Source organism: Rhipicephalus microplus, chromosome X (genome assembly GCF_043290135.1).
Source record: "Rhipicephalus microplus isolate Deutch F79 chromosome X, USDA_Rmic, whole genome shotgun sequence".
Classification (NCBI taxonomy): Eukaryota; Metazoa; Arthropoda; class Arachnida; order Ixodida; family Ixodidae; genus Rhipicephalus; species Rhipicephalus microplus.
This window is the reverse complement of record NC_134710.1, coordinates 1,043,929-1,071,120: the sequence shown is the minus strand read 5'-3', so window position 1 is coordinate 1,071,120 and position 27,192 is coordinate 1,043,929. Positions and strand designations below refer to the sequence as shown.

Below are 27,192 nucleotides of genomic sequence, written 5' to 3'. Positions count from 1 at the left end.
AGGTATACGCGGTCGTAATTTTCGTAGTCACCATCATATAATGCACTACAAACCATAGATTGGAGAAGCTTGTGTTGTCTGCAATGCTTCTTGATTGATGATTGATTGATTTGTGGGGTTTAACATCCCAAAACCACCACATAATTATGAGAGACGCCGTAGTGGAGGGCTCCGGAAATTTAGACCACCTGGGGTTCTTTAACGTGCACCTGAATCTGAGTACACGGGCCTACAACATTTCTGCCTCCATCGAAAATGCAGCCGCCACAGCTGGGATTCGATCTCGTGACCTGCGGGTCAGCAGCCGAGTATCTTAACCACTAGACCACCATGGCAGGCCATCTGCAATGCTCCTTACACGTACTATCTCCTAAAGTTTTCAATGCGGTGCTCACATGCACCCAATGCATGTGCCACTGTTTCGCGCATTCACGTGGCCAGCTGTATTTTTAAATGAACCACGCCGGGTCCAGTATCTAAATGACACTGATACTGTGACAGGGCTTTAAAACTGTCTTGAAACCATTAACCATCAAGTACACAAGCAAAGGAGCTTTCCGGTCATAACCAGGTTTTTAACTACTCAATGCGACATAAAACTAGCACCAGTCACATAACCATTCGTGTCAGTGACCATAGAGCAATACAAGCTAGGTGACCGACGTTCGAACCTGTGTGTGTTTTATACTCATCACCACACTGACATTATACCCACTTCCACTTGTATTGCTTTGTAATTTCGATGACAACCTATTTCTACACATATTATACGTACAAATCTTGTGACTGACTGAAAAACTGCACAGTGAGCGGCTGAGTCAAGGCAGCAATGAGCCACCAGACAATTTGCAACTAAATCTACTGCATGTCCAGCATTTGTCAAAAATACTAATGTGCCTTTATTTTTCCTATAACATAAATCTACCTCATACACAACCTACAGTTACAAAAAACAGCAATAAGCGAAACTTTTCTTTCATTGTTTATATTTGTACTAATACTTATAGTTTATTTTCTAGAACCAGTCAACAGTGGAATGATATCTGGTGGAACTTAATTGTTACTGAATGAAATTTGTAATTCTAATAAATGCTCTCTTCAACTGTCTTTTTTATATGAAAGCTCAGCATTTTAGAACTTTGTACAAACTACACCTTGTATACCCACTCCTGCTATAGTCATTGAATACGACTTAGTGCTACCAGTCCATGCAGGAATAAAAAATTGTATTTTCAATGATGGCAACATTCATTAACACACTTCTATCATGATAAAACAATACAAATTGTTTTTCTCGGTGAAGATATTTACATGCACCATGTTCGATGACGAACGAAGTTCCACGACACAGAAACTCCGGCCATGCACTACTTCATCGCTGATGCAGAGGACAGCTTGCAAAAAAATGTGCTTGGCAGGAGCCGCTGGCAACAAAGAAAAACATAGTTGTGCCATCTGAATGCCATTCAATATGGCCACATAGCAAAAACGAAAACATTTCACCCGTAGTAACACTCCCTACGAATAGCATTCAATTTGCTGCATGAATATGATAGCGAGTTTTCTACAACACTACAATATGAACAATCAAGAGGTCAGCAGATGAGATTTCGATGAACCGGACAGAAAATACATCGTACTGGGGTTCATGACTAAGTAACAGGAAGGGAACCCAGTCAAAAAAAATCAATGGGTCCAATTGGACAAATACCAATTGCTACGAATTGGTTCTCGACCAATTGGAATTTCGCCACCAGTTGGGAGCGTACCAATTATATCCAATTGGTAGACCAGTTTACGTCCAATTGGTGAACCATTTGGACAGTGCCGGTGGCCAATTGGTTTTCCAATTATATTTAACTGGACGTAACCGAATCTTAATTGGTGCCCAGCTTTCTTTTCACTGCAACCAGTTAAAGCTAACTGGTGTCCAATTGGTCAACCAATTCTAGATAACTGGTGTCCACCTATTCAACCAGTCAATGTAAATTGGCGTCCAAATGGTTATCCAGTTAAAGCCAACTGGTTATCCAATAGAAGCTGATTGGCGCCCAATTGGTTAACCAGTTGAACACGTATGGTGATCCAGTTAAAGCCAACTGGTGCTCAACTGTTTAGCCAGTTGAACACATATGGTCATCCAATTAAAGATACTGGAGTGCAATTGGTCAACCAGTCAATGACAATTGGTGTTCAAATGGTTAACCAGTTGAAAACATGTGGTGATCCAGTTCATGCCAACTGGTGCCAACAGGTCATCCAATTGAAGCTGATTGGTGCGCCATTGGTCAGCCAGTCAAACACATAATGATCCAGTTAAAGCCAACCGGTTAACCAGCTCACGTGAATTGGTGTCCAACTGGTTAACCAGTTGAAAACGTATGGTCCCCCAGTTAGAGTGAACTGGCACCCAACAGGTCATCCAATAGAAGCTGACTGGTGCCCAAATGGTTAACCAGTTGAAAACATGTGGTGATCCAGTTCAAGCCAACTGGTGCCAACAGGTCATCCAATTGAAGCTGATTGGTGCGCCATTGGTCAGCCAGTTGAATGTACATGGTCATCCAGTTAGAGCTGGCTGGTGTGCAACTGGTCAACCATTTGAAGTGAACTTCTAGCTTGGTCTAGCTTGAACCTAACATTCTTCCATTACAAATTGGTGTTTGGCTGAAATACATGGGCAAAGAGCACACCAAATTGTTAAAGCAAAAATGTTCATCCTGACCAAAATGATCCGGTATGCTTGGTCGTGAGTGATGTGTATTGCACATGCATAAAATAAAAACCATAAAATGAAGGTACTTGATTTACAATAATTTATTACTTGTACAAGTATTGCAAAAGTTGACTGGAAAATGACTAGACCAAATTTGCAGGCACGGCTTACTCTTGACCTTGGAATTTGCTGGCCTTATTCACAGCTTTCCTGTGGCTTAAGGTTGTCCTTCTCCCTGAAAGTGTTGAAAAATACACAAGTGCATGAAAGTTACAAGTTCACATCGCTAATGTTACATATACACATGATGCAACGACATTGTGGTGCTTGAACCACACTACGACTTCAAGGCATGAGAGCTGGCCCTTTGCAACATTTTCAATGGTAGCCTGCTGCAGAACTATCCTTAGAAATGGACCTGTCAGAATATTAGGGATAGGTAATGACATTGCTTATTGCTGTAGGCAGAGTGTGTATCATATTTACGCAAATCTAGGCCAATAGTCTTTCTCAAACTCAAATACTGTCGGGTTGGTTTATATTTGAGTACTTAAAAAATTGTTACAGTTGAGTGATAGCAGTAATTGTTTCCACCAGCATAATAACCATGGATTGATCATGCCATCAAGGCTCATAAGCTTGTTGATTCAAGGTGCACCCCGCAACTCTAGGTGTGGCCAGTAGCATGCTGTACTGTGCAAAATATTTCACATTTTCATTTGGACGCACCGGCTGGCCATCGATTAAGACTTAAGCACATGTGGCGATGGCTGCAAATGTGATAGCAGCCACTGACAAACATGAGAGTGCAACGGATTGCCGACAGCCCTATTGCACTAGGCATTTTCGACTACCTGTTTAGCAGCATGTAAGGCACAGCGCCATTTAAACTTACTGCATACTGCTAATATGCAACAACCCAAATGCGTTGGTGCCATGGTGGAATAGCTAAAACCGCCTTAACTGCACAAAAAAGCATAGCCGCCACATTGGCCCAAAATGATGCACGCAACACCCGCTTATTGTCAGAAGTGAACGCTTACGCACAAGAAAATGTTACTGCACAGACACTGACATAGTAAACAAGCACGGAAAGGGGTCCCAGTGCAGTAATATTGTGACCATACATAGCAGGCTACACATTGTAGCAGGCGCCGGGTTTCAAGAGAACAGCACTGTTCAGCAGAGAATCATTGTACACACAAACACACACAGGAGAAAGCTGGACGAGTTGTCTGCTTTGCTGCCATATCAAACTATTTTGCAATCTCCTTTATGGCTCTATATATATATCTGGGTTCTACTGTATGTGTTTTGAGTTTTTTGCATACTGTAAACGTTTTCCTGCTGGGTCTACATTTGAGGTAACATTTTCTTTTCTTTTTTCTGGCTTCAAACCTTAGGGGGTCAGCCTAGAATTTGGGCCTGCTCAGATGTGAGTAAAGTGCTAACTTGATGTGCTAGGAGCTCAAGACTAGTTTTTACCACATGATCTCACACATACTTCACAGGTGTGAGTAAATGCACTGGCATGGCATTTAATCAGTATGATGCTTTGAACACTTTTTTTTACAAGGCTGCATGTCATTTAAAACTACATACAAGAACCTTCCTGAAATTCATCAAAACACATTTACAACTGCATCTCACCGTTTTGCCATCCTCTCAAGGTCTGCCAGCTTCTCCACCACAAAATGGTTTAGCTGCTTGAGTGCAGCAGGCACAAGGTTTTCAGGAATACCTTGGCGCTGCAGTCGCCGTCTGTAACAATCTAAAACAAAAGGTTCACAGGGCATCACTAACTGGCAAGAAGAAACAGTTCTTAAACAAAAATGGAGTCTATAAGAATATGGTCTGAGGCAGAATGAACAAAGACAGTCTACACCAAAATATCTTAAAAAGCATGGACACTTACCCCGCATCACTTCCACTTTCCAAGGCGTCAGTGGAGTTTTTGCAGGCCGATCCGGAAATCGTGGACACCGCTTTCCTGCAAGACACAAATGAACAGTGGTTAACTATAATACTGCTACTTCTAGTTCACAGCGCTAAAAAAAATTATGGCAGCTTCGCATTAGTGGTGCCAAGCCTGAAGAAACAGCGGAGCGGGGCAGCCTTCCTTGTTGCTCCTTTTAATTTCTCGGTTTCTTTCTTGCTCTTTCTTCCCTTCCTTTCTCTCTCTACTGATTACTTCCTCTATCTATGTCTCTCACTCTCTTCCTGTTTCTCTTTGTCTTGCTCTCTGCTTTTCTATCTCTTTCTCCGAGTCTAGTCTTTCGATCATTTTATGCCTTTACTCCTCTTAGTTCTCTTTCTTCCTCTCCCATGTTTGACATGCTCCACTCCGTCAAGCAGTTTTCATTTAACACTTGCACCTGCTGAACTTGCATTGGGGATTGGCCAATTCCTGTGGCACATACCCACCTAGGAATTTCTTTGCCTTGAACAGAATAAGGCTAGCCTAAAGAGCTTTGTCGTTATAAAAAAAAAAATCTATAGAACAGCAACATACCTTGCAAAGAGCGGTTTTTCAGCTGCTCCTTTGGCCAAATTCCAAGAAGCAGGTCTTTCACAAAAAGAGAATCCTTTTGATGGCCCTGGATGTGACTCCACGCACAAGAATTTATTCGAAGGCCACTGCCAATGTCCACCTGCATCAGAGGAATGTATTGCAAAAAAAAAATCATAACAACCATCTGAAAAAGCAGCATTTACAGTTAAGCAAGCACAAAAAAAATTTCACCTACAACGACAACTGTATGCAAAACTAAAAATTCCTGAAGCTGCCCTTTAGATATGCACATTACCGTGGCATTCTCTTTTCTTGGGCAATCATCTGGTGGCGGTGTTGTCTCCCTTGGAATCACATCCATGTCAATATCTATGAGCTCCATCCTTGAGTGCTCCGGTTTGCTCTTAATTGAGCACGCAGCTCTACTGTTGCCTGCACCATCAACATGAAGCGAGGCTCACTACAAACAGCAGAACTCAAGTCACTTTAAGAAGACAGCATTGTCAGCAATCAACATTCAAAACATATGAGTTTCAATATCAAGGCTCTCACCCAAAATATAGCTACATCAAAGAAATTGTACCAAATGCAAGTATTGTATTAACTTGAGTTTTTTTCTTTTTTTTTTTTTTTTGTAACTAACAATTTGAGAATGCACCTCATATTAGATGTGAAACCAGGCTACACATAAAACAGCAATTTTATTATTTTGTTTCAAAGCACCTTCAAAGAGCATTCTAAGTGACAATGGACGTGTTGGATCTATGCAATGTTTTGCACATGCAACCACTGCCTGGTAAAACATGAAGAAAATGCAAAAGGATTTGCTTAACAATAAAACAATAAACTGTCCAAAGATATTCGAAAATCATAGGCAGTGGCATCAAGGCGTAAATGAGCATATAGTTGTTGGGTGATGAAGAAGTGCGACAAATTCTTTCATGCTCCGCTGACTTGAAAAGCCTTTTGTGGTCCTATGCAAGGTCGTCACCACTGGTCAGAAGAGAAGCTCTCCAACATAGGATGGCGAGCTCATGTTATAACTGCAATACCCTATATTTTTTTGTAATTTTCTTAAATAAGCAAACTCGCTCCTTATCGTAAGAATGTGTAAACATGGTAGTATGCACAAACATCACTTCGTTCGATTTTGTGGTTTGAAATTGTAAGGAATAGCTTTAAATTTAAGGAAGCCCATAATTCCCCCCCCCTGAAATTTCAGTTTGGCATGTGTATAAACGCGCATACAAATGCATGCATAAACATACATAAAGCATAGCTGAGTGCCCCCTCCCCCCCAAACCTGAAAAAAAAAAAAAAAAATGTGTGACCATGCTACTGGCATACAAATTACAAATAAGTCTACGTACATAGCAGCCACAGAAGCCACAAAACTACGAAAAGCCGAATTCCATACCTTTGCCTTCATCTAAGGCTGTCAGAATTTTTTCCTGCAGCCTCACATTAAGCCGCCTCAGCTCCATGGCCTCCTTTTCTAATGTGTTATTCTTGTTTTGGAGCTGCTCTATTTTTTTGCTCTTTCTATCCATCAGTTGTTCAAGCCTCTGTAGCTTGTTCTTGAGCTCACTGACTAGGCTGCCCCTATCGTCATAGGTCTCCCTCTTTTTTTGTTTCTTTGTAGCTGTTTCCTCCTTTCGGCAGATGTCATCCTTTTTTCTCTTCAGCATGTCCAAGAGCTCCTGTTTTGGGCCAGAGGGCTTTTTCACGGGACGCTGTACACAAACAAAAAAATGTCTTATGAGGCTGTTTAAGTTGTGCAATGCATAAAGAATGATATGGCACTGCATAAACAAGTACCTCTGGCTGGACATCATCTTCATCCTCACTTCCGCCGTCAGGTGAATAAGCCATTTTTTCAAACCTAGGCCTCTGCCGGCTTCCTCCCTCCCCCTCCAAGTCGTCTTCAGATTCTGGAAAATATTGAGGTCGTACACATTGAAAAATGTTACGAGGAAATAATTTCATTATAAGCCATGGATGTGCGACTAGGCTGCACTGCAAGTATAAAGAAAAACACAGAAGAGTGACAACAGATTAAGTGGGAAGGAATATTATGCTAAGTGTACACTTAAATAAGCCTTCTACTTATATGAAAGGATCCTTGAAATTTCCGGTAGTCTTTGTTTCAATATTAAAAAAGTTCATGCTCTATATGCATGTAAGCCTTAAACAGAAGCAGGGAGAATATATATGTGCGTAGTATCACAACCATAAAACATGTGCTCATTAACTGTCTTTGCATAAGACTACTGTATATACTGTATAACTGAGCTCTAGATGTTTGCGTATATGCATTTGTGTAAGGAGAGGTCAAATACGCAATATATACATATATATATACACGCAAATCCTGGTTCCTTTTTTTTTTTTATTTCGGGGAGGGGGGATCTGACTGCTATGGTGAAGATAATGAATTAATGATTATTGCATGAACACAGATGATCAAAAATAATTATTTTATTTGACCTACATAATAGTTGAATGCACTTATGGAAGGGCGCCGCTATGAAGACTACTACAAAGAACGCAGTTTTACAGACTGAGCGCAAGCATCAACTAGCCTTATTATTCACTACGCATGAAAATAAGACCACTTGACGGTTGCACTCGTTCTGTTAAACTCTGTCCTGTGTTCTTTGTAGTCTGTTCTTTGTAGTCTATGCTTGTTTCTGGTGTATCACTGACTGATCAATAAATTCTCTTGCTGTCACAGCCTGAATTTAATTTATGAAATTACCTGCCACAAACATGTAGTATCACCTAGTTTGCGGGAACGAGTCCAGAGGTGGCTTCTCTGGGTTCTCCACACAGTGTGGAACAATGTCTTCATTCTAGCGCCTGCGCAATTTTTCAACTCCACTTAATACGAACAATTTTATAGTCCCATTCGAGTTCGAATTAACGAGCTTTTACTGTATTCTGAAAACATAAAGGCAGCTGGGAAGGACTCAACAAGTTTGCCACGTGCCGTACGCTGGAAGCTTCGCAGACAATAGCGTCAAAAGTTGGAGGAGAGGGGTCTATGATCTGGATCAGTGCATACATTTTAAGGAATATTATCGAGTTGTGCTGTACCGCATGAAGAATAGAAAGAAAGGCGATCCCTTAGATATCCATCTCACTTAGCAACAAGTTTTAGGCATATTAATTGCATTTGCAAGAGCGCAAAAGACAGTTGAGTATATATAGTAATTTTTATACACTAGCTTCATTAGGCCTATTTATAAATAACGGAAGTTGCAAGACTATATTTGAACTACGCTCATTTCAAGACAAAATTATGTTTCATTAATCAAATTATACCTGCCGACCGACCGCACGCACCGGATAGCATCAACGATAGGCATATGCGCACCGCGGAACACAAAAATGCACTTAATGTTGAACTTGACAAGGCAAAATAAATGTGTGCCAGGGTCGCAAACGAAGAGCTTACCTCCCAAAGCTAGGATCCGAGCCCGGTAGTAATCAGAGGTCCCGTCCGGATCGGTCCACTTTACAGAATAGAAGAACTTGGACTTGAAGTCCTTCGCGTGCTCTGGTTTGAAGTTTTCGATGTCGCCAACATCCACAATCGCAAGTTTCCGATCGTCTTCGTAACGTACTTTAGCGTGCGTGATCATTCTGCAGTACACTGTGCCGTTAGTGCACGAAAAAAACACAAAGAGGATACGCAGCCGAATGATCACTTCGCAGGATCGCACGCAAATCTGCGGCCAGCGGTCAGACTGCCGTTGCACGTGCTGAATGTAAACGTACGCGCGAGCCGCGAGCTCGTACTTCAAGCCGACTGGCAGATACAGGTTTCCACGTAAACACATCGTGCTACATAGACGCATATGACTTCAATATTAATATGTCCATTTTATTTAGGTTTTATGAGTATATATTGGTTTACCAGATGTACAGATATTACAGTAATAAATGAAATATTGAAATACGAAACTGGACATCTTTTGTGACGCTGACCAGTCAGGATGTGCCATGGTTGCCGTTGTGCTGAAGTGGTGTTCGGTTGTGCGCTCAACAACAATCTGAGGAGCATCCACACGTGCACCAACAAATCGTCTAATGCGGTCATAATGTATCAACTTCCAAAGAGAAAGAAGAGAGGCCCATATAAACGATATATCAACCATGGATCGGACTTTGTGCTACCGAGAAGTACTGAGAGGGGTTGCCAACAGCGTGTAAGTTTACCTTTGTTTTTGTTCTAACGCCTTCAATTGGCGCTGGTGTTCAAGACTCACACGAGACTGCATGTCTTGGTTCGCATAACACGCCTAGCGTATTAACAACAGTTTGTGTGGGCGAACAACCTGCGTTTGTCCGCACATGTAGTTGCCGAGGGTGAACGTAAATATTGACGGCAGATATCGCTCGCTTGGCGGTACCGAACCACGCTGTAAATTACTGTTTAGTGAACAACTGGTAGTGAGCAAACTGGTATTGCTGCGACATTTGAGTACAAATAAAGCGGCTGTGAATGGCAGCCGCTATTTGAGCGGGTCATTGTAACCGATTTTAACATTGACTTAAAATTTTTTTTAACAAATCTCTAATAGGGCATTGAAAGCAGTTGTAGCAGTTCAGTACATTGCATCTGTTAGAACATTTAAAGCGGACTTTTCTGTCTGAATTCACGGCTTACGTAAAATGGTAACAATGTTCGCAGGAGTTTTGCGAATATCTTGCCTACAGGTTAGTTATATTTTACATTAATGCGTAATTAATCGATTTTGCGTGCCTTGGGTTTGTTATTAGCAAAATTGTGATGTCACTTGTCATTGCTGAGTCAGTCATTGAGTTAAGTTTTTGTCTAAGTAAACCCAATATTATTATTAGCATTGGGTTTAAATGCAACAAACCCAATGAGAACTGATGCTGTCATTCTCAAAAACAAACAAAAACCTTTCTCTATTACGATACATTAGATAGGAGCTTACACAGTAAAGCTTCGACTTAAGGCGTGCACATATGTCTAAGATACTTCTTCGCATTCAGGAGGTGCCTATGGACACATCCTCGTCTGATGATGAAGCAGCAGGACAAGCTTCAGTCTCGACAGATATAAATGGCATACTTCGAACTGATACGTTGAGTAGTGAGGATGAACAGGTGAGGTAGTATGTTCGAGACGTTAAGTGCATTTTTATTAATAAGCTGTTTTCTTGCAGGAAACTTCAAGCGATGCTTGTAGCACAGCAGCCTCCAGGGTGACATCTGCTCCGGTCAGTCCCACTACTCCAGAACTGCAAGCAACCAATGATAGGCCACAGCATGCCAACCCGATGGTTTCCCATGACACATTGCTAAATGATGAAGAGGTATGCACACATATCTATATTTATGTGGGTATTTTTTTGTATAACAGAAGTGGTTGTTCGGAGTATTTAGTAATATGCGGTGACATCGCAGAGGCATGACAGCACTTGTGCCTGTTGTGTCTCCATATGTGGTGTCATTGCAGATTTTGCACTAAAAATCGAACATGGCTTTGTCACACGTCGAGGTGGTGCCGATCTCTGACGAGTTCCCTTTTCTCTTGGTTTCATCGTTTTTGTGTTTTCTCTGCTCTATTTGTTTTGCAGCTGTCCATGTCTGATGAGGATGGTTCAGAGCAACATGATCCTGGAGAGCTGCCTTCAGAAGATGACATGGTAGGTCCATCGGAAGTTGCAAAAATTACACAAACATGGCTGATGTCATTAACTGCTGGGGGATCACTTAGCTTGTTTAGGCATTGGAAATGCAGAATTTATGAACGGTAAGAGCTCACTGAAAACGAAGACACAATGAAGGCTCACACACACACAGCGCTATGTTTGTGAAAGCAGTGCAGGGAGGGGGATGACAAGGGGGCAAGAACATGTGCCCCTTTATCATTGTGCATCATGACCTTGAGCACCTTCTTGTTTTTCTTCAAATGCGTGGCTTACTGTCAGTGTAATCACAAGTGCACGGAGGGAGGGGGGTACATGGCGGCATCCCGCGGCGGCCACGGTAACTATATGCAGCAAATCAGCCAACCGTCATGGACGTGGGTATGTGGCACAGAAATTGGGATATATGGCATCATTTGTCGAGAAAAGAGGGATCGATTTCTAGCTGACTTGGATAATTAATTGTGAAGTCTCAGTCGAGTGCTGCCATTTTGAACAATTATTTCTTTTCTCCTTTCAGCAGCAAATGCCTAACAGTCCCACGGGGCCGAGTCATGGTGGCAAGTCGCAGTTTGGAGAGTTATTTACTGATGTTATCACTGAAAGAGTGGTTTTGTCCAGAGGTGACATTCTCCTCATGGTGCTGAAGCACGCTGTGAAAAATAATTTGTCATTCACTGGGCTGACCAGCATGTTGGACCTTATTAACAGAATTTTCGAACATCCAATATTGCCTGATTCACGGTACCAGCTCTCCAAACTTTTGAGCAAAACTGGCACAACCATGACATATTATTGTTTTTGCCCCAAATGCTTCACACATATAGAAAATGCTGAAACAAATGCCTCTTTTCAGTGCATACAGTGTGGGCACAGAACGAGTGTTTCCAGTCTATCTGATATGCCTTTTTTTGTGACTCTTGATGTGGAATCACAGTTGCAAAGATTGTTGAAAGACTGTGCACTCCTTGACCTAACAAAGCCACTTCACCATGATGGCTCACTGGGTGATCTATGTGATGGTGAAATGTACCACAAATTCGCAGCTTCAACACAGCAGTGTGGGCCCAGAATCACCTTCACCCTAAATGCCGATGGCACACCGCTGTTCAAATCAAGTGGCACGTCCATTTGGCCTATTCAGTTAATTGTTAATGAGATCCCAGCTGAACAGAGAATGTCAAAACTCGTCCTTGCGGCATTGTGGTTTTGGAAGGAGAAACCAAATATGGAGCTTTTTCAGAACACATTTGTAAAGGAAATGAGCCACCTCAGTGAAAATGGCTTTGTGTTGGAGCGGAAGGGTCAACTGCAGACATACAAAGCTTATTGCATTTGTTGTGCAGTTGACTCTGTTGCCAGGGCACCTATGCAAGGTGTCACACAATTTAATGGTTATTTCGGATGTAACTGGTGTCTGCAGAAAGGTGAACGAGCTGGTGGTTCTACTAAGTACCCTGTTCAACCATTGAACCCCACTGAGCGCACTGAAAGCCAGATGGTCGAAGATATGATGACTGCAGTTAGGGAAGGTGTGACTGTTAATGGTGTTAAAACAGCATCTCCGTTGATCGGCCTGCCCTATTTTAATATCGTATCAGGCTTTGTCCCTGACTACATGCACTGTATTTTACTCGGTGTAGCACGGCAGTTTTTAGACTTGTGGTTTGAGTCATCAGGTTATGCCTACTCCCTCAGTCGCAAGCAAAACATGGTCGATGAGAGGCTTTTGGCTATCAGGCCACCGAGAGACGTGAAAAGATTGCCGCGAGCAACAAAAGAGCGGAGATGGTGGAAAGCTAAAGAGCTGGAGAATTGGATACTATATTACAGCATCCCAGTGCTCCATGGTATTCTGGAGAGAAGATACCTTGAGCATTGGGCATGCTTGGTGGAAGCTTTACATATTATGCTGCAGCGCAGTATCGAAACTGCTGAAGTTAACAGAGCAGAGAAACTCTTGTTAGAGTTTCATGTGCGCTCAGAAATGCTTTTTGGAAAAGCTTTCATGACATATAACATGCACCAGCTGACACATATTGTCAAGAGTATCCACGACTGGGGACCCCTGTGGGCACATTCCGCATTTCCATTTGAATCGGGAAATGGGAGCCTCAAAGAGGCCATCAAAGCTGCAAATGGAATTCCACACCAGCTGTGTAGAGTTCTGCAGATTGAAAACACTGTAATGGAGCTGCAGGATCTGACTGCCAGCCCTAGCGTGGTGCTGTATTGCAATTCTTTTGATGCCAAGGTCACTCACAAAAGCAAAAGCAGCAGTGATGGCACCCGTTTTTTTGGAAGTGGTTCTTGTATTCCACCAGCCTGTTCATCACCTGAGCAAGAAATTCTGCCACCCTCTGTAAAGTACAGAAGAATGATGGTAAACGGTTCAATCCTGACAGACTGCTTGTACGCGTCAAAGAAAAAGACTAATACTTCAGTTGTTCAACTCTTGGATGGATCATTTGCCATTATTGAAAAGATCATTTCAAGTGGTGATAACACATGCATATGTGTCTGGAAACTTCGGTGCCGACCAGTAAAGTATGACTTGGTGACCGTTAACCATGTGCACAAAGTGTTATTCAAACAGTCTCCTACAGTAATTATTCAGCCTCTAGAAATAAGAAGTGTTAGTGTATTAATCAATGTGGAAAATGTTTCATATGTATGTGCACCTCCCAGCACTCTTTCTCTGTAGTCTTCTTCGACAATTCTATGTTCCCTAATTCATCATCATCATCATCATCATTGATTGATATTTGGGGTTCAACGTCCCAAAACCACCATATGATTATGAGACGCCGTAGTGGAGGGCTCCGGAAATTTCGACCACCTGGGGTTCTTGAACGTGCACCCAAATCTGAGCACACGGGCCTACAGCATTTTCGCCTCCATCGAAAATGCAGCCGCCGCAGCCGGGATTTGATCCCGCGACCTGCGGGTCAGCAGCTGAGTACCTTAGTCACTAGACCACCGCGGCGGGGCATCATCATCATTCTCAGCCTGTGTTAGTCCACTGCAGGTTGAAGGCCTCTCCCAATGATCTCCAGTTTACCATATCCTGTGCGAGCTAATTCCATTTTATTCCTGGGAACCTCCGAATTATGTCGCTCTGTCTAACTCCCTGCCTTCCCCAACTGTGTTGACCATCGCTTGGTAACCATTCTGTTGCTCTTATTGTTCACCAGTTGTCTGGTGAACACTTTTCTCTTTAATGATAGTGGCAGATTTCCTGACATTATTTGAGAGTGCCTGACGAATGTGCTCCAGCCCATTACAAGACCAGCCCAGGTCCATTTTTTTCGCTTGATGTCAGCTAGGACATCTGCAACTCCTGTCTGTTCTCTTAGCCATGCTACCATCCTCCGGTCTCTCATTGTTATTCCTACCATTCTACGTTTCATTGCACGCTGCGTGGTCCTCAGCTTTCGCTCTAGCTGTTTCATTATTCTCCATGGTTTATCACCATACATCCGAATTGGCAGTATGCCATGGTTGTATACTTTTCTCTTTAATGATAGTGGCAGATTTCCTGACATTATTTGAGAGTGCCTGACGAATGTGCTCCAGCCCATTCTTATTCTTCAGTGAATTTCTTTTTTGTGGTTAGGTTCTCCCATGAGTAGTTGTCCTAGGTATACATATTCTTGTGTACTCTCGAATGTATCGTTTTCGATCGTAAATTCTTTCTGTTTTGCCAGGCCATTCAAAATTAAGCAAGCTATTTTAGGTGTTTTAGCCCTTTTTGAGTAAGCCATAGGTGTAATCACTAAGAGATTATGGGGCACTGCTTTCTCCATTTGCTCATTTTCCTTGGAAGAGTGCTAGTGATAGTGCAAAACAACTGGTGCATTTGTTTGCATAAGCAGGTACAGTGGCTGCTCATTGTACTCTTGATACATATATAATGAAAGCCATGCTTCTGTGGCATCATTATGTGAAATAATAGCACTACAAGCTGGGTTTGTGCACATGAGCAGCATTGCAGCTCTAGTGACACTGGTGTGAGTGACCGTACATTGAAACTTGGTGCGAACACGACATCTCGCAGGACGAGGACACAGTATGAGCGCCGCCTAACAATTGAACTTTATTGAAACTAAATTAAACGTAGGAAAAACTAAGATCATGCATGCTCAGAAACTGCAGGTCACGTAAAGGAAATTGCTAACCAGCAAATTTTACGGAAATCCATTGACCTCTTAAAATTGTCTGAGTTGCCTAAATGCAAGCACGTCATGGCCAGTGTGCAGTGGGTATTCGGCACTCAGTTTTGTCAGAGTGGCATATGTCATTCAAGTTGCTATACCTTGTGAAATTTTATGTGCACTGTTAATTTGTAATTTAATTTCAGATGCAACTATGTGCAAATTTTGTGCATTTGTGTATTATTTTTTACATATGTACATATATTTCATGCATATTATTATTTTTGTGTTTTGTTTGAGTGTTCTTATGCCTGGACTTGTTGTATTTTTGCCCATTTTAATAAACATATTGTGGTGGAATGCCACGAGCTTTTCTCGGAAATGCGTGGTTGTCTTCTGTTGTACAAACAGCACCAAGGTTATACTGCTGTGATTTCATTAATTTCAAAAGCACTACTGTGCAGAAAGAGGTTGCATAGTCTATCCATTAAGATATATCAAGACCTATAATTAGGCAAGAAATGCTGCCATTTTTGGGCATGAAGCACTTGGAACGATGAAGGACAACAGTATTATTATAGGACAATTTGTTGTCATTCGGCAGCATTCACTTACTGCGTTATGTGCTTGAGGATACAAGCTGACTTCATTAATTTGTTCTTCCTTTCAATTTTCAATAAAATGTTACGTATTCTATATTTTGGCCACTATTCGGCGTCATTAGAATCAAAGATGAAATTTCACTATTCACACACCACTAGCTGTGAGTGATTCACAGGCTATATCAGCCCAGACATTGGAAATCTTAACACAACAGTGTGAATGAGCTCATGTCGCGAAATATCCAGATGGCAGCAAAAAATAAAAATCGTGGGTGAAGCCAGAATCAAACCCTGGAATTCTGCATGGCAGCCTCCACTCAGTCACTGCTTCAAACTACTTTAGAAAGATACCTTGTACAATGAAAAATACCTTGTCAGGACAAAGTAGTTGCAGAGTTGGCTTTCCTGTTTTATATCAATGTGATAAGCTTTACATATGTGCACTTAGGACTGTGCGAGCAATATTCAAGGGTTGCACTTGTCTGTATATAAGCACATCATCACTCGATAGCATGCACTTCATGGTAATATAACTGAAGTGCAAGCTCCAATGGGAACACTGATGTTATGTTGTGCCATAAGCTACCTTTCACGCGTCAGTGTACTTGATGTGCCTGGAAAGTCTACAATATGCACAGAGCTAATCAATTGGGACAAAGATGTCTATCCACCTCGTAACGCTGAAGGCTCAAAATGAAATTTCCAGCATTGGCTGACGCATGCTGACTGCTTCGCATATGACTAATTCCCACAACATGTGTGCTGTGCTGGATTTTTACACTCCGTTTGCACTACAGCTTTCGTGCACCAACTTCAACCTTTAATTTTATACCCACATCAGTGACTATTACTTCGTCTACACAAAATATCCAAGAAAAAAAAATGACAAAAACAAGTGATGAAGCTTGCATGTAGCAATGGGCCTATTTTTGTCCAGGCAATCACCCAGCAGGAGACTGAAAGTACTGCTTCTATGAGCACAGCTATAGGTCACAAACCAGCAGAACTAGCTGCATTTTTAATTGTACCATATTCAAACTCATGTTAACTGTTAATGCTATAACTGTCCCACTGTTTTGAGTTAAAATGTACCTTATAGTAAACGCCACAGCTCTAGAAAAAAAAGTTGCTTATAAGGAACATAAATGACTGAAGAACATAACCTAATGCACACTACAATGAAGTTTTCAATTCAAAATATGTATACATGGCTCAATTGACTCCAATATATAAGAATCATGACAATTACTTGAGCCTGGAATTCTGCCCTGGCCTATAGCAAATTAAGTTGCCATGTAAATAACAAATATCAACTTTTATGTATATGAAACAAATTTTAATTGAAAGAACAATGTTCCAACACTCTCCCAAATTGTAGTTGTACAACCAATTGGACCAACAAGCACACCATTTGGGATGCCAATTGGGAGGCCAATTGGAATGCACTGTTCCAATGGTTTTCCAATTGGAATGTGGGCAGCCAATTGGACTAACAAGCATTCCAATTGGAGATCAAATGGTCAGCGGTGAACCAATTGGACTGGCCAATTGGAACTATAAGGTCCAATTGGTCTTTCCTATTGAAGTTCAGCATTCCAGTTGGCTTCCAATTAATGCCATTTGGGACCAATTCATGGGAACTGGTATGACCAGTTGGACCCATTCACTTTTTTTGACTGGGAAGTCACACAAGACTACAGATAGGACACACACACACTCGACACATTCATACCTTTTGTCTGGTGGCGATGCACCATTGTGTGAGAGATGTGGAGAACCGTGAGCGGTTCTCCACATCCTCGTTCAGTGCAATGATTTAGATTTTCTCAGAAAAAAGCACTTTTTATATGCTTACCGACAACAGATACCCTTGCACCCATCAATGTTCATCGGCAGAAAACCCCTTTTTCCTCATAAATCATTGCTGGCCTCTTTAACAGATGTACGTACTTTTAATGTCATATACCCAGGCGCTCCGTAGCACCATCTCTGAAGAGAGGTCGCTGCCGCCGTGGCTACATCTCCTTCATTGTCCCACTATTACGACGTTTCGCCATTTAGTATTATTGCACATATTTCACGTCAATGTCATAGTTTTAATGCTTCTATGTTTTTACCCGCGTTAGCCCGAGGAATTTTAAGGCCCTTTTACAGCCATCTATCATGATCATTGTTCACATCACTTGTCGACTTACGTGGCGCTCTTTGGCCATCAAATGGCCCTTGCGCCATAAAACACCACACATCATCATCATAAACATATTATTTATGGAAAAAATGTGTGCTGTCTATAAAAAACTGTTAACATGCTGCAGATTGCAATTTTTGTCAAGGCAAAAAATACGGAATGGTAAAGTGAATGAGCTATCATAGTCATAAAAGATTACCGCCTTGAGATTATAAGGGAAAAAAATTATTTTGTATTAATTGCCCAAACCAGTAATATTATACAAACCATTTAGCGCAACTCTGTTTCACTTGGGTGGCTAAAATTTGAAGCGTCCTCTAACCTACACAACTTATTTTTTACAAAATGTAACATTCTATAACTGCTTCTCACTCGCATATACCTGCACAATTTTCTTCAGCATGATCGGAGACTCTCGAGAATGGACGTGGTGCGCTTGATAAAAAATGACCTGTATACAGGGTGTCCCAACTATCATGCAATGCGATTTTAAAAAAGAAAAAAGAAATGGTGCTACACGAAGAAAAGCTAGTGAATATTGTTCCCAGTGTACTGTGATAGCGGCTGCAATTTTTTTTATTATATACAATAATAATTAGTATTAATCGTTTGTAACTCAAAAAGTACTCACCTAATTATCAAATTGTCAAACAGGCAGATGTGCACATGTCGAAACATCTGTCTGTGCTACTTTTGACAATGTACTGATTGCATGCTCATTTATTTCTGTTAATAAAGAAAGCCCATGAAGTACAAAAAGTAACACGGGACTAGACCGTTGTGTGCATGAGAAAGAAGCGCTCTCAAACAAGCTCACTTTGAGATAGCCAGTAGTAATGAAGCAAATAAAGAAATAAAAAATACGGATTGTGCTATCTGCCACTTCCTGCCCTAAGAAACATGCTGCCTTGATCTTGCACAGTCAGGCTTTCATTGCTCTAATCAGAACAGTGATCCGGTCGTGTGATCAATGTGAACAGTTGACCGTGAGATATGAATGGTGATAGTGACACTCTTGCGGCCACTTTTAGAGAGAACACTGGGCGGGTGACCGCACTCCGCAGAGTGCCACGACGGGCGCCCTCCGAACTATTGCGGCGCAAGAGCAATCAGCGCCTCAGGCAGAGTTAGCTGCGCATAGTCTGCTACAGTGCCTCCCACTTCGTCTGAAGCAATGAATCCTAGATTGTGTGTGTGCGAAATGGGAGGCAGCGTAGCACATGATACGCAGCCAACTCCGCCTCTGGTGCCCATTGTGCTTGCGCTGCAATACTTTGCGCCGCGCCCACTTGATGGCTCGAAGAAGCAGCCACACGTGTCGCATTACCTTTAACAGTGGCTGCGACTGTACAATCAAGCGAAAGGAATCCCTGCAAAACTATGAAACGCTGTTTCTGGAAGCGGCAAAGAGGGAGAACGATTGCGTCCAGAAAGATTATTCGAGGGCGCTGCTGTCTTTTCCAGGTGTGAGCGCAGTAACGTGTTATTTTTCATATTTCATGGGCTTCCTTTATTTACACAAAAAAAATGAGCACGCAATTATTACGCTGTTGAAAGTAGCACAGCTGGATGTTATTTCAATATCTGCAGATCTGGCTCACTGACATTTTGATAATTAGGCAAGTACTTTTTTAGTTAGAAATATGATTAGCATAATTAGGTTATAGTCAATAATGAAAAATTAGTAGTGGATACTTCAATATACTGGGAATGATATGCTCTAGATTGGCTTTGCGTGAAGCCATTCCACTTTTTTGAAATTATGTTGTGTGACAATTGGGACGATTATATATATATATATATATATATGTATACGCGCCGCCGACTACCTATCCACACTTTTGTGAGGACGGTGCAGCCACCTATAGCCCGATCTCATCTCGAATAGGTTTGGAAGTGAAACCAGATGCAACTCATGGAAAAGTGGTTCTGAATGATTTTCGTATAAAGCACTCGTAACAACTCGGACTGTTTTTTTTTCTTTTTTTTTTTTGTATATAGGGGCCTAAACATCATTACTGTCACCAGAACCATGATAGAGAGCACAAAGTAGCTTTTTTCTATAATGTGTAACTGAGTTTGGGGTCTGAATTAGCAAAATTAGACAAATGTTTCTTCACAAGTGGTGTGAAACACAGCTGCATCTGATCTGAACATTGTCTCAGACTGCTCCGAACTTTTTTGAAAACACCTTTTTGGCTGCTTCAATCTTGCTCCAAAACTTCTTTCTGGGTACTCCAAGCCTGCTACAGAAGGCACTTTTGCCCTCTCACACGACTGCTCCCAAACCCACATACCCTGTTCCACTTCCACCCCTGTTTCTGAGATCCGTATCGAATATGGTGTGACAATCAGAGGAAGAAGAGAATTACCATCCGGCAGAGCAACAGAAGAGAAAGAGAAGAAAAGTCCAGTTCAGGAGTAACATTTACAGTGGTGCATTAACAAAAGAACTTTACATTTTGACGCAGTTGCATAGGTTAGGACAGTGTGGGCGCTGTTTACAATTGCCCAAGAATACAACGGCCAGCGGCTCATCAAGAAATACCAAGAAGACTGAGACGTTGCCACCGACCTTCCAAAAAATGTCAGCACACCGTACTTCATAACGTTTCTAGCTAGGAAGTCTCGAATAAATGGTCTCCAAGGGTTTTGTGAGAGTCCATCTACTGTCGGCTGAGTTCATGCAGCGGGTCCATGGACCAAATATGCATGAACTTTGCTTGGATCTCTGCAAGGTGTTAAACTCGTTAAGTCAAGCAAGGTTGAAAATCGATATTAAATAAAAAGTGAATTTTGGAAGAATGCCATAGCTTCTTGCAAAAAGCTTTTGATGGACGTACAAAGAGCATGAAAGAGAAGTCCATAAAATGCAATATCTCAGCTAACGAAGCCTTATGACGTGCATTCTTTTCGTGTATTCTTAGGATTAGCCGAACATTTTGCAGGTTTTGTAAAGGACTACCCCATAAATACCAAGTGCCTGACTTTGCTAACATAAAAGGACAATCCTTTCATGTGGACACAAGAATGCAAGGAAAGGTATAGTGAGCTCATCAACACAACTTCGTCAAATCCAGTTTTAATAATTTCGGATTTGACCAAGACGTTTGAACTGAACACTGGTGCTTCATATTATGGGACAGGTGCCATGTTATACCAAAGACATGGGAGTGAGCTGGCCGAAAGACAACTCAAAGTACTTGGGTACTACTCATACGCGTTCACCAAGACAGAGATCAACTAACTGACTACTGAGAAGGAAGCACTATCTGTTTTCATGGCTTTAAGATATTTCATAACGTACCTTGACGAATGAAACTTTAGGCTATTCACGGACAACCAAGCCTTTGACGCATATACTCAACTTATCGAAACCGAAAGGAAGACTCACTAGGTGGGCCAGTAAGATACAACAATTTACTTTCAGTGTTGCACACAAGCTACCGGACACAGATGCGATATCAAGGTTGCTGTTATCTGCAAACTCAGAGAAACATGTCAGGAAGCTCCTCTGGGATGGTATAGAAGAAATGGTTTTCAATAATGGTAGAATGCAGGTTCCTAATACGAGTGTCACAAGAATCTCACGGCCAAATGACTTTTGGAGGACACACTGGAAAATCAAGCAAAGATTTTATTGCAACTTATTTAAGCAAGACATTTTACAATACTGTCATGAAGCTAATGCACTTCATCTTAATACAGGATAGTGATGACATTAGAGTCATTAAAAGAAGCGAGACTGTATGTTCACACACAGAATGAACACACTATTTACAGAGAATAAGAATAGACAGAGAAGAAATATAAAGCATGGAGAATACAAAACAAAACCTGAGTCACACAAGGCAATTAGTTCACAAGAAAAGAGTTCACCGTTAAGCTTTAAAAATCACGGACACTGTTGTGGGTAGGCTCAAGTGTTGGTGGTGATGACTAGAGGCTGGATTTATAATCACTAAAAATTTCATTTTATGCACCGAAAATGGGCAGGCAAGACATAGTTTTAGGCCCTCAAATCGTAAGTATAGGTACAATAAATTTTTAGAAAGATACAAATTGTCGAAAAAATGTGTAACGTGCAGGACCTGTGTCTATGGTAAAAATGTGCCAATGGTTTAGCAAAGCCATGCAAGATTTTCCTGCACGGTTTGTAGACCAGGGTCTCTCCTTTTATTGTCCAGCATGCTGAGTTAAGTATCCGCCATCGAATGAACACGCTTCTGGGTCTCTTTTTTTTTTTTTTTTTTTTGCATAGCTGAGAAGAGCAGCACAGGAGCAAACAGCCAGACCGCTATAGGCGTGAAGGGTTCTTTAGCCTCGTATTAACCAGGTCTAATCGCACTGAGACAACTTCTCCTCTGTCTGCGAACACCTTAAAGAGACCCTCACCAGGTTTGAGCATTCCTAGCAGGCAAGAGAAGTCACAACTTCATCTGTCAAGATTTGTGACGCTACGTGCCCCAGAAAGAGGTGAAATGTCAGACTGAACGCTGGTTGCCCTTCACCTCACTGGCGCGCACCTCAACAGGGTGAGGTGACATACATCAAGGAGTGTGTGACGCAGCGAGAATTATTTGAGGCAACATGCGTAATTTGTGTTATCTGTTGCTTGAATAGAAGTATTAAAGTGAGCAGAAATATTAAAAGCTATAAATGGAATCTGTGCATGTTATATATTTATTTTTTTAACTTGGTGTCAGGTGAGATGCAAGACTAAGCTGCCCGCACTTGGTTTGCATAGGTGTTCTAGCCGTACTCTCATCATGCCAGTGCCAGCCCTGACAATGCTTGGCACGTTTTTAGTGCATCATCTCTTGAAGCAGTTGCAACGATGCGACAGTGTGTATTGGTGTTAGGATACATGATCTATGCCAGCCTCTCCAAACGTGCGTATAAAGGGATTCATCCTACAGAAACGAGCAGTACAATACAGAGAACACCGAAATGACACAACACCACTTGCGTGCACGACCTTGCCTGGGCATGTCATGCGAATGCCAGCACCAGGCTAGCCTCAGTGGATGTACAAGATCTGTTTTATTCTGTTTCACATGTTGAACTTTTTAAGTACTTAATGGACTGTATTCTAGAGAATTCAGCCATTGACTTTAAAATTTCAACGGGTCTAAGTATTGATAATTTTATGTCGCTTTTAGAGTTTTGTCTTAAATACACCTTCATAGGGTTTGACAAGGGTTTTATCTGAAAAGAGAAGGCATTTGTATTGGCCCCTGTTTCCCCTGTTTTATGTAACATTTTTTAGCCTACATTGACCGCGACCTGTTAGAGCCGTTTAAGAACAATGGAGTATTAAAGATTTTCAGTACGTAGACGATTTTCTGGTTGTTCTGGACAAGAAAATGAGCACGAACGATAATGTGGACGTTTTAAAGAAGTTTAACAAGTATGGGAAGGGTCTGAGCCGTTTAAGAACAATGGAGTATTAAAAATTTTCAGTACGTAGACGATTTTCTGGTTGTTCTGGACAAGAAAATGAGCACGAACGATAATGTGGACGTTTTAAAGAAGTTTAACAAGTATGGGAAGGGTCTATGTTTTACTTACGAGCTACCGCTGGAAAAAGCACTTGTTTTTAGATATTAAGCTCATATTCAAGGATCAGTGGACTTTTTATGCGTACTGTCTGTCCGCAAGCTAGAAAGAAACCTTTACCATACACATCTTCAGACTCTAAGGTAGTAAAGAGGGCGATTGCGTCAATGTGTTTGGAGTCTGTGCTGGTGAGGTCATGCTCACATCAGAGGCTAGCAAGTTTCTGTGCTCAGATTGAATGACTAAAGGCAGTTGCGTTTTCCGCCGTCTGTGCTGGCAGCAGTGGCTGAAACCCTCCTGGAAAAGTTGAAAGGACGCTCATGAAAGCCGCGGCTGAAAGACGCGCCCAGTGGGCATGAGGAGCCGGTAGTGTTACCTTACTTACACAGGGTAACACACAACCTGAACAAGGTTGCCAACCGCTACGGAGTTCGCATGGTGTTTTCTGCATCAAAGAAGCTTTCGAGATTGTGCTCCCGAATTTCGAGCCGGGAAGAGCGCAATAGGCTGTGTGGCAAAAAGCATGTCAACCCGATAGTGCAATGCGATGTAGGAGTGGTGTGCGAGCTTCCATTTTGCTGTGGTAATTCTTACGTAGGCCACACAGGCCGCTGCATAAACAACGGTTTACGGGAACACCAGCTGTCAGTCATAAATAACAAAATGGGTAATTTACCTGCCCACTGCGCAGCCTGTGGATGTGAAGCACTATTTCAGCAGACTAAGATACTCGGTCATAGCAGAAACACGTGTGCTCCTGAGGTATTGGAAGTGTTCTTTATTAACATGAAAAGTGATAGCTGTGTAAGCGAGGCCTCGATATTGCTGTACAGTGCAGAGATGTCCTTTTTAATCAATAAGGTTCATTAGCAAGTGATGTGATATATCCTGGCGCGTTGGCGCAGCTATGTTCGGTTTTTCTATTTAAAACCGACGATCCTTCAGTCAACAAAACAATTGGTAGTTTGCACTCAGCCTGTTTAAGTGTTCCTTCTTTGTGGTGTCTTTTTTTCTAGTTGTGCAATTTTTCGTTTGAAGTAATGTACAAACTAGCCCCTTAAGACGTCCTGATCAGCGTAATTTTAACATTGAGGAAAATTGATACAGACACACCTGTGTGCTTATAATAATCCAAATGCCGAAATGGTAGAGGCCCATGTACTTTGCAATGTCAGTGCACATTAAAAAACGCTTTGATGGTTGAAATTTCGGGAGTCCTTTATTACGGCATCTCTCATAATTATATCGTAGCTTTGGGGCTTATAACTCCACATATCATTATTTGATTAATCCTTACAGCGTGCCTCACACCTATGACTTATAAATTCATGAAAAATGTCATCTTTTTTGTATCATCTTGAGACCTTTTGTGGTGTTGTTATATATACTGACATAGGAGCGGATAATATTCAGTTAAAAAAAAACTTTTTTCTCATCAAATTAACCGAATCTTTGTTGCATCACTGTCATGCAGATAATCCATAAAAAAAGGCTGAATGCTGACAACCTGTTATTTTTTTATACTATAATGGAAGCAAGAACAAGCATGCTAAAACAATCAGCCACATAGCTTTCCTGAATAAACTTATGAACTCTCCTGCGTTTGTTTCATAGAGAATTAAGAAAAAATGCGAATGTGTATTAGTGATTATTTTTCTTAGCTCATCGCCCAAGAATGTGAGATTTCTTTTGTTGTTTTTTTAATATCAAAGACCAGTATGCATGAAGCAAAGAATGAATTCAGTTGCACTACAGTAGTGTGTAGTATGCAGGACACAATAGCTCAACTCCTACATTAAAAAAAAAACAAGAAACGTGACATAGTGCGAAACCGCAGACGGCTCGCTGAGTGCCAACATTCCTTTCAGTGGCTAATTACATTTTTCTTAAAGTCATAGTAACGTTCGGCGAGCTTTGGGCATGAATTCGGCAGTGGGCGACGTACATATTTTCACGGGGTCGTGACGTGGCCGAAGACAGGAGACTTCGTGTTGGGATTTAACTGTTTATTTGGGCGAACCTGTGCCCGGTAAACGGAAAGTCCAATTACAGCAGCAGTCTCGCACAGATAGCAGTCTTGGACTGATAGCGGCGAACGGAGCGGCGGCCTTCGATCAACAACTGACAAGCGGCGAAGCGCGTGGGCATTTATACTCTTGCCGTCGAATGTTCTAGCGTTATCGCTGGCGTTGGCGTAGGTTCCAGAACAATCTGTACCGTTCGCACAGTGGGCGTGATCTTATCGAAATGATCTACTACAGTCCGGAACCTTCTCAAAAACTGCAGGCGCGGTTTGCGCTGAGAATCTTGTGGTGTTTTGGGACGATAACAAAAACTTGGGAAATGGAACGTGGCAATATTACAAGTAACTTATTATTACAACTTATTTTATTCATAGACAATTGGCTGACTCATCTCGCAAAAAGGTCTATGCGCGCTGCTGGCCGCCTATGCACGCGAGCGCAGTGATGGTGCTGCCACCTGTTCGCCGATCTCGAGGCAAATACTACCATTAGACACCGGGAACGCCACTTCGCCACTAGGATGCCTTGTTTTTGTCGCATGCCCCAAACAGCCAAAAGAATCATACGCTGGTACTTCTCGCGCTTTTTTGCTGAAAAACTAAAAAGCAAGGCAAGTCAGTGGTGACAGGAAATCGAAGATGAAGAACTGCTCTTCCAAACGAGACCAAGATGGTCACAATAGCTCGTGTGTCACGGCAGCGGTTCGGCATGAAAAAAGCGCGATTTTAGCTCTATTTACGCCGACATTCATCTTATATGGGTGTTAATAATCGATTTCGCGCCAAAAATAATGATACGAGAAGCTAAAAACTTCTCAGGTAAATGCAAAAATAGGTACAAATTCTGAAAATGTCAGCTTAAAGAAGTTTTTTTTCTTTAATTTTCGTTCTTCTAAACCTCGTGTCTATAAGGAGCACTATGACACAAATTAAGCGTGTTGTTTTCGATGCTTCTTCTCGAACTGTGGAATGCATCGATATGGTTGTGTGAATGAGAACTACAAAAACAAAGCTGTTGTACTCTTATTTCTACCAAGAAACCACCTTGTTTTCAGACTAGAGCAACACACAGCGCCTATTTTTGTGATCGGAAGTGACGCCTAGCCACATGCGAGGTTGTCACTCGCACAGGTTGTGTGTTTTGAGTGGTTCAATGCGACAAGTCGCACACAATATCTATAAGGTCCCAGATTGGCCACACTATTATGAAGACACTCTTTGTACTTTCTCAGATATTTCTTTTTTTAAATCTATGAGGACAATTGCGAAAAAACGGCGCTGCAGAATGGCTACCGCAACGCAAGTCATCCAGTTTGAAGCGGCCTTCGACGTCAGCGGGGGAGTGAAATGCGAAAGGAAACATATTTTTCTCGTCGTCTGCAGGGGTTTTGAAGTTACTTCTGTGTCCGTGTATCGATTTTGATTATTCCTTTTGCAATCATCTCAGTATTCGGTGCTACACAAACTCCATTGCTGCCGAAGAAAGTGTTTCAGGGCTCCTTTAAAGGGACACTAAAGGTGAATATTAAGTTGTCGTTGATGGCTGAAATAGCAATACCTAGTAGTGTCGTGCCAAGGAAGTGCTTATTTTGAAGTAAAATCAAGTTTCAGTGGTCCGCACTGAGTTACTGCTTTTCAAGTCACCCACCTGAAAACGGGCCTCTCTGACGCAGGAGTTGCTTTGCCCAACGTTGCCTGCCTTTACTGTGCGGCCGCTTGTAGGAATGCAAGGTTACTGGAATATGGTGCTGACA

At 41.8% G+C, this 27,192-nt stretch overlaps 3 protein-coding genes across 6 annotated transcripts in view; 2 read left to right on the top strand and 1 right to left on the bottom strand.

Moving 5' to 3' along the window:
* Unc-115a (actin binding LIM protein Uncoordinated 115a) overlaps positions 1-27,192 on the top strand; it is a 424,168-nt gene that overhangs the window by 359,787 nt on the left and 37,189 nt on the right. The window lies entirely within an intron of this gene.
* LOC142777350 (uncharacterized) lies at positions 2,794-9,088 on the bottom strand. The gene is made up of 8 exons (XM_075881671.1): positions 8,686-9,088; positions 7,047-7,159; positions 6,646-6,961; positions 5,524-5,660; positions 5,229-5,367; positions 4,632-4,706; positions 4,367-4,487; positions 2,794-2,951 (listed from the first exon to the last, which is right to left on the bottom strand). The coding sequence occupies exons 1-8, from the start codon at positions 9,086-9,088 to the stop codon at positions 2,912-2,914; spliced, it is 1,344 nt and encodes a 447-aa protein (XP_075737786.1). The 3' UTR covers positions 2,794-2,911.
* LOC142761611 (uncharacterized) lies at positions 9,225-14,066 on the top strand. 3 transcript variants are annotated; one of them, XM_075881667.1, is made up of 5 exons: positions 9,225-9,439; positions 10,254-10,367; positions 10,427-10,576; positions 10,841-10,909; positions 11,436-14,066. In XM_075881667.1, the coding sequence occupies exons 1-5, from the start codon at positions 9,227-9,229 to the stop codon at positions 13,614-13,616; spliced, it is 2,727 nt and encodes a 908-aa protein (XP_075737782.1). In that variant the 5' UTR covers positions 9,225-9,226; the 3' UTR covers positions 13,617-14,066. The 3 variants fall into 3 exon arrangements, with proteins under 3 accessions (XP_075737782.1, XP_075737781.1, XP_075737783.1); XM_075881666.1 differs by having other exon boundaries at positions 11,433-14,066; XM_075881668.1 differs by lacking the exon at positions 11,436-14,066 and having other exon boundaries at positions 10,841-11,125.